The 8,347-nt window shown below is 37.3% G+C and overlaps 1 protein-coding gene across 1 annotated transcript; it reads left to right on the top strand.

Annotated features, from left to right (window-relative positions):
* Positions 1–419: 419 nt before the first annotated feature.
* On the top strand, positions 420–4,168 carry LOC126695688 (trihelix transcription factor ASIL2). Its single transcript, XM_050392518.1, has 2 exons — positions 420–1,436; positions 3,883–4,168. The coding sequence occupies exons 1-2, from the start codon at positions 623–625 to the stop codon at positions 3,894–3,896; spliced, it is 828 nt and encodes a 275-aa protein (XP_050248475.1). The 5' UTR covers positions 420–622; the 3' UTR covers positions 3,897–4,168.
* Positions 4,169–8,347: the final 4,179 nt, after the last annotated feature.

Here is an 8,347-nt window from a genome sequence, read left to right as displayed (position 1 = left end):
AGTGTATGTTTAGACGGAGGGATTGGAGTCAAGTTTGAGCTTACCCGTATGGAAGTTGACTATTTTTTGTTCAAAGATGAGAGTCTTGAGACTTGAGAGTGAGTAACAAAGCTTGTTGCATTTTAAGATTTTAGCGCATATTGGAAAAATAAAATATGAGACCAAAACGAAAATCAGTCCGGAATGTAAAGACCAAAAATATATTTATGTCAAAAGAAAATTTGCAAATTTCCCTCGATATAAAATAATGTTCTTGCAAAACTACTTTCCCTGGTATATTTTTTCCGAAAACAATAGAATTTTGAGGAATAAACATAAATTATTATTAAATAATAATAATCTGGCTGAGCTGAATTAGCATGGTGCAACTTATGTTATTCTAAACTAAACAAAAGCCAAACCGAACCATATTTAGTTTAGAATTAAGATTAAGATAACTAGACCCAAAGCAAAGCGGTAAGTAAACACTAAACACAGCAAGGCCTCGGTCTTTCTCTCTCTCTCTGTCTGTTAGTCGTAACTTTTTACCGCTTCTCCTGTTTCCGTCTCATCTGTATTTCTCTTTCTCTCTGTCTCGTTCATGCACAAGTTCAACCGTCCCTAAACTGCGTTGCTTCATTTGATGGAGCCGCCGTCTCCGCCGTCACCTTCACCGCCAAGGCCGTCAACACAGACGCCGGCGGCGGCGGCGCTACGCGAGGACTGTTGGAGCGAGGACGCGACCCACACACTGATCGAGGCGTGGGGTGACCGTTACTTGGACCTCAACCGCGGCAACCTCCGCCAACGCCACTGGCAGGAAGTCGCCGCCGCCGTCAACGCCCGTCACGCCACCTCCGCCTCCTCCAAGTCCTTCCGCTCCGATAGCCAGTGTAAAAACCGCATCGACACCCTCAAAAAGAAGTACAAGATCGAAAAAGCCAAAGCCACCGACTTTAACTCCACCACCACCGGCGCCTCCGCCGCCTACGTCAGCGCCTGGCCTTTCTTTGCCTCTCTCGACTCCCTCCTCGGCTCCTCCTTCCCCAAACCCTCCACTGCCGTCCCCCGCCGCAGCACTCCTCCGTGGAACCTCTCGACTCCGATACCCGTCGGCCCCCGCACTCATAAACGTCCGGCACCATCGCCGGCCATAGTTTCCTTCTTCCGGCGAAACTTCACGGCGACGGCGGCGGAGGAAGACGGCGACGGGTCTGGCAGCTCGAGCAAAGAAGAGAAAGAGGTAGGAAAAATAGGGTACAGGGAATTGGCGCAGGCGATAGAGAGGTTTGGAGAGATATACGAGAGAGTAGAAGGTGCTAAGCAGAAGCAGATGATGGAGTTGGAGAAACAGAGGATGCAATTCACTAAGGATTTGGAGTGTCACAGAATGCAACTCTTGTTGGAAACACAAGTTCAGCTTCAGAAGATTAAGCGTGCCAGGCGCCAATGTCAAAGTCAGTCAGTCACACTCTCTCTTTCTCTACTTCTTTTCTATTCAATTCAATTTTTCTTTTTCTTTTTCTCCTCATTGTTGAAATTCATGTCACTCTTTTTATCGATTGTTTCTTAGTCATACTTTTGTGCTTTGCTTTAACACTGCATAAGCTGCTGGATATTTGTAAAATGGTATCTACTTTAATCATACTTCAAATTTGTTATCTTGAAATGCAATTATCTTGCTATACCATCCTAGCATCGGTGCCAGTCACCTGAGAGAAAAAGCTATGCTCTTGTAACTGTTCCCACGTTTGCCAATTTGGCCTCAATTATTTATTTTTTGATCAATAAAAAAGTAGGTATTTCATTAAAAGAAAAAAAAGAGGTCCAAGTACATAGGTAGTATACTACAGAACTCTCGAGCAGAACAAGGAAAAAGAAGAAAAAAAAAATGTTAACAAAGATACATGCCGAGTCATTTGTGCCCGACAATTTGTATTGGAAACCTTAATTTTACATCTTGTTGCCCTCAGAATCTTTGGGGTAGAAAGCCGTAGTTGTTGTCACATACATACTGGACTGTTCAGGCAATAGAATACACTTTTTAAGGTTCATATGCCTAGAAGCAGTGGTAGGGAGACCAGCGAGGGGGGAAGAATACAGTGATAATAGATGGACCTAGATTAGTGATGAGTCTCATGACATGAGCACTGCAGTCACCATCTTTTGTGTTTGTCAGAATGTTGACATGTTTGTCAATTGTCACTATATCCAATATCTATGTAGTGTCATTAGATGTTATGAACTCATGTTTCTGATTTCATTAAGTTATCGATGTGTGCGAATATACTTTATTATATGCAAATGATGTTTTAATTGATAAGTTACTGATGGATAAAAGTATCACTTCATATAATCACAAACGTTCTTTTCGCTATTCGGTTTACCCTGCAACATATGGTATTTCTTCTTCTGTTATTATAAACAAAATTGATGATTTACTCTGGTGGTGTTAATGCTAATGTTTGAGGTTTGGTCCTTCTTTTCATTCTTCTAATCATTTGTGATACAATGGGAACCTTCTATGGTTGATCAAAAGAAACTGATGGCAATTTGCCTCTCTCTCAGATTCCACTGCCACTATCTTTTCTCTCTTCCCATAGATTTTTTTTTAATGATTTATTACAAATGTTTCTTGCTATTTTTTCCTTTAAACTTTATTTCAAAATTGAAATGTAATGTTTGTGATTGAACTGTTTGTTTGACAGTGAACTCACAAAATTATTATTTTTTAAATTTTGGTGGGGCCTGGGAATATATATGCCCTGATCTGCAGGGTGGGACGGGGTCAGGAGACAGAATTTTTAGGCAGGGGATGGGGGCACCCATGATCCTGACCCACCCCATTACCATTACTATAATCAGATCTTTTTGTGTGTGTGTGTGTGTGTGTGTGTGTTGTCTCATATTTGTCCGGGTTCCAGAGAAGTAATATTGTCTGAGTTCGCAGCTGGGTGGTTGTCGGTGCAGTTGTGTTTTCTATACAGGTATGAACATCAATGTAAATACGGTTACAGTCTTTTGGGATCACTACATATCCGTTGGCAATGACATTTGAGACCTTGGTCTTACCAATCTGATTTTAACTATCAGTTTTCTTTTTTGTTTTCTGGGTTTTCCCTGATTTTGGGCCCTCAAAAGTACCTTAGCATGTTGAAAAGCATATCAATTGTCTCTATTTGCTGGTTGACGTTACTGATCAGAAAGGACTTTTCATCAACTTCCTATTAACTTTTTGTATTGGAAATATCTACTGCAGAGATTTTGAAGAAGTTTGTCATTTGTGCTGTCTGCCTTGATTTAATAGAAACTTAAATTGTTGAGACCATACTAATGAATGAGAATGAAGTAATAAAAGGTTTTATCAGTTTTGATATTCTGTGGTAAAGGTGGTTATAGATGAGGATTATCCTTTTCTAGACCAAAATTTTCCTTGAATTTGTTTGTGTTTTGGTTCCAATACAATATGATATTTCTTGATTTATTAGCCCATATTATTGTTGAAGAACTTGATACACCATAGATTCTAATGTTTGTAGTTAAGCCAAGTGTAATTCATAATATTATTTTCTAATGTTAAGTTAAGCAAGATGGATCCCAAGACTATAACCTAACATCACCCAAGACCAGGGGATGAAGTCTAAATGTTTCTTGTATGGTAGTTTAGATAAATGACCTAACTCATGATATATGATGAATTGAATTATTGGGTGTATGTGTAACTTACCAATCAATATGTCTTACCAATTGAAACATTGCCTTCATGGTTGATTTCTTTGAACTTGCAGGTCGTACTTGAAATGTTGTATGGATGCACTGTTATTCTAATTTTGAGAAGTATAGGATACTAATTGATCCTTTATTTATTTATGTATTTACTTTTTCTTGTTTTCAATGAAACAGATGGTTACTCATAGCCCGCCATGTTACAGAATGCCTTTCAAAGTGTTGGCTGTTTCTGTTGGAGAGGATTAGGTAGATAATAGAATTAAATCTGCAGACGTACCAACCACCTTATAATGGGAAATGGATTGGCCTAAGGTGCTTGGAAGTAAAGGTCAGACAAAATTTTGCGAAGTAATTTTATATCTTTTTCACCTTTGGAGAACTACACAAAGTGTGAGCACACATAATATTGTAGACCGCTCAAGAAATTTTGATTACAATATTATCTTTGTCCCATCTCTCATATGCTCTTGTTACAATCTGACATATTGCGGATTTACACTATTCGCGTCTCCTATTTTCCATTAGGGAGGCCCCTATTTCTACTCCGATTCAAAGGCCCCCTCCTCACTTGTTGTAACAATTGAACCATAAAATTAAAAAAAAAAAAAAAAAAATCTCTTCTACCTCACATTTGTTTGTGGGACATAAACTTGTGATATAAAATTTCTATTATTCTTCAGTTCACTTTCCACTTATTGTATAGAATGATGTACCATGAGAAAACTGTTTGATGATACACTGATCATCCGTCTAATTTCAGGGGCCTCCAGTGTCCCTACACTATAGAAATGCATGTGGGTTTTAATTTATCAAAAAGATATGCATGTGGGTTGTCAATTTTCAATCGAAAAAATGTCGCTATCTTTCAATCCATTTAAGTAGACAAGGACGGCCTGTTTTATCATTCGGGACTCGACCTGATCTTTGGCCCACAATGTCTCCAATATTTGATTTTGACCTTACACATCTTGCAAAAACAGCATATATGGAAGCTGTTTCATTACCGATTCCAGAAGCTAGTGGAATGACCAGAAATGACCCGTGTGGGGGACTAAGTAAAGAGAGCCACTAGTAGTTTCCTATTAGGAGTATACAAAGGATTTGTCTCTTATAATCTTAGCTAACAATAATGGGCAATAATAATCTTCCTTTCAGTAACCAGCCACATACTCTAATCTTTAGCACTATCAATGGTAGACATTAAAGTTTGTATATGATTGGTTGGTGAATAAAGCTTTGCAAAATAACTTCAATTGTTCTCTACAAGATAAATTGAGGCCATAACTTTGTGAACAAGCAAATCTTCCAGTTGATCTGGGTTCCCCCACCATTAATTGCAACTTTAATCCGAACCAGCTTCGGCATCTGTAGCAATGTCAACTGGGTGCATGAATTAATTTCTGAAGATTCTAGGCTCTGAGATAAGAGGAAAAATCTTCTCTATGTTTTGATTGGTAAGCCACGGTGGCTATTTGCAAACTCAAGTGGTTGTTTCTCAGTGAAGTCAAGCTTAATGATCAGAAAACTTGATTTGAAGAAGATGAGGACCCTTTAGCAAAAGCTGTAGTGGAAAACGCGTCGGAAAGCTAAAATAGCAAAATGGCTCAAATTGCTCCTATGGAGATTGGAGAATTGTTATTCCAACAAGATCCACCCTGAACTCTCATTTCCACGTAGAAGATGTCTCTTGCCCTCTCTCAACATTATTACCCGTCTCATTGCATCTTCACAAATTTCATCGGTTCTTTCTCGATCCATTTTCTTTTTTTGTTTTGTTTTTGTTTTGTTTTTTATACTAATCTACGATTAAACAGCCTTGATACCCCTATTCCTTCGTTCTCATTTCCCATATTCGGTTAAATTGGTTGAGTTTTGGGATGACAAATTCAGTCAATTTGTGTGGAAATGACTTGAACAAACATATACCATCCTAACTCCTAGTCTAAACCATAAATGATGCTGTTTGATAATAGCCAGCCATTTGCATCGGAAATGTCATAGCCAACCATTTTATACCGTTCTCATGCTTGTGTAAAATAAAATCTTTATAAAGTAGGAGGCCCAGAACAATACATATACACTGTTATTTATTTTTTTAAATAGAATAGAATTTCAATCTATATTGTTTACTCATGAGCGATTAACAAGAGATTTTTCAACTGAGTTAACTAGAATTCATGTGTCATGTTAGACTTTTTTTTTTTTTTTTGAGTGTGTCATGTTAGACTTAAGCTTTGTTTGAATAGCTTATTTTTTGCCAGCTTATTTTACTATTCGGTTTATTTTTACTACTATTTACAGGTCACATTGTACTATTTCAGCTAATTTTTACCTTTATTTACAGTACTTTCAGTAAAAGTTTTTAGTTTTAGCAAAATAAGCAGTTCCCAAACAAACCCTTAGTGTCCGTTTGGCATGATTAATTTTGTCAACTTATTTTACTATTCTGCTTATTTTTACTACTATTCATGGGTTCCATTGTACTTTTTGGTATTATGCATGAGTTTCACTGTAGTATTTCAGCTAACTTTTATCTTTATCTACAGTACGTTGAACAAAAAGCTTTCAGTTTCAGTAAAATAAGCAGACCTCAAACAGACCATTAAGGTATACTTATTGCCATCCCAAATTTAATTTAATGTCAAAAGTATTAATAAAGTATTTACTCATCTATATTAGGAGATATGGACCAACCACTCAGTACAGCATATGCCATCGGTTACACAAAGATTTTCAATGGATCTTGTAATAATAAGGAGTGAATTTAGAATACCGGTGTTGTGTTAGCCATAGGACACTTCAAACTTTAAGTCATAGATAAAGTTTTCTTTGCCAAAAGACATGAGTAATATTTCCCCTTTTTTTTTCTTTAATTTTATTTTAAATTTACAAAGGAGATTCTAAGTTTACCTTATTTCATGGTTTTCTTCCTTTTTTAAGGATGTTTCAAGCGGTTAGTAGTGAAGAAATATATCTTTAAATTCTGCTATTGTAGTAAATGAAAAGTAACAAAACTTATAATTGCCAGGGCATGATTCATGGGGCAGGGTTAACTCATTGTCAGTTATCTTTGTCTTTGCTGGATTGTTGCTTGCAAAGTGGAAACTGTGAAATTATATCAGCAGAAAAGAGCTTCAACAGGGAAAAGAAATAGGGAAACCAGGTTTCCCAAAGAATAGGTACGCCAATTATACCCCTCTTATTATTTATGTGCCATGTTTTGGTGCAGAGCAAGTCGTAAAATTGACCTGTGCCCTAGGGAAATGGTAGATGAAACGAGCCGTGCAGTGGCCAAGTGCCCCATGAAAATATTAAGAGTAATTTAGTTATTTATCTGACTGAACGACTACGAAATTTGTATTTAATGAAGTAAGATGTTTTTCAAGTATATTTATATATGCATATTCCACGACATGTAATAATAAAAAAAACAAGCCATGAGATTGGCCAAACAAACTTTACATGACGAAGACTTTAGAGAAAGGGTAGGCTAAACTGTGAGAGTGGCCGAGAAATAAGTCGAACAAACTACTTAGCGGTCGAGAAAAGCTGTAAGAACTACAAAGACCCTAGATAGGGAAATTTAAGACTAAGCTGTAAGATTGGACGAGAAAGCTGAGTAAGACCTGAGTAAAGCATGAAACAGAGGCAAACGAGCCATTGAGTCCAACTGAGTCATGAGACTGACCAAAGAAGAAGACCATGGGATTGGTCCCACTAGATCTAGATCATGAGGTTGGCCTAAGAAGAGAACCACAAGCTTGGTTCAACAAGTTCATGAGGCTAACCTTGGACAAAAAAGACCGTAGTTGGTCTAATTAGGTCACAAGACTGATTAAAGAAAAATAAGACCATGAGATAGATTCAACCAAAGAGACTAACCTAATGAAGACCATAAAATTGGTTTGACAAAGTCATTAGAACGACCTAATCGAGCCATGAGATTGGCTAAAGGAAACATAGGTCATAACTCATAAGACTAGATCGATAAAGTTGTCAAATTGGCTTAAATCCATAAAGAAAGGTAAATCATTATCTAAATATTGCAAGTAAAACTCCTGGAGGAAAGAAATAATGCAAAGTCATGAGATTGACCTAACTGGGCTATTATGAGATTAGCCTTACTTGAGTTGTTATCTTTCAGAAAGAAGAAACTCATCAAACTTTATGCATAAAGGACCATATCACAGTCCTTGAAGAGGAAAATGATTACAGGCCAGAAGGGTCCAACTTGAACAAAACATATTAACACTTTAAAAACTAAACCAAAAGAATTCACTTGATCAACACAAGATAACAGCAATCCCCTGGAAACAAAGGTAACCTATAATGAGTTAACTACACCTACATGTGAATTATGCCTCAAAAGTTGCAAGTCGTTTCTTGCCATCCACTACAGTAAAATTCGAGGAAACGTTTCTCTAAAGGAGAAAAATCAAGGAACAAGGTACACATAAGAAATCTCCTAAAAGAAGAAAATATTGCTATGGCCTTTTGGCAAGAAAGTTTGATTTTTGACTTAAGATTCTGGGCGCCAATGGCTTACACAGTTACACCACATTGGTGTTAATTTCTAGAATCACACCTGTTTTTTGCAAAATCCAATGACGATTTATATGCGCAGCCAACTACATCTACT

Source organism: Quercus robur, chromosome 8 (assembly GCF_932294415.1).
Source record: "Quercus robur chromosome 8, dhQueRobu3.1, whole genome shotgun sequence".
In the NCBI taxonomy this organism is placed as follows: Eukaryota; Viridiplantae; Streptophyta; class Magnoliopsida; order Fagales; family Fagaceae; genus Quercus; species Quercus robur.
The sequence above is the reverse complement of the archived record's forward strand: the minus strand, read 5'-3'. Positions and strand labels throughout refer to the sequence as shown.

What these genes read in the sequence shown, in the direction of transcription:
- LOC126695688 (XM_050392518.1), top strand. Translation starts at nt 623, where the DNA reads ATGGAGCCGCCGTCTCCGCCGTCACCTTCACCGCCAAGGCCGTCAACA.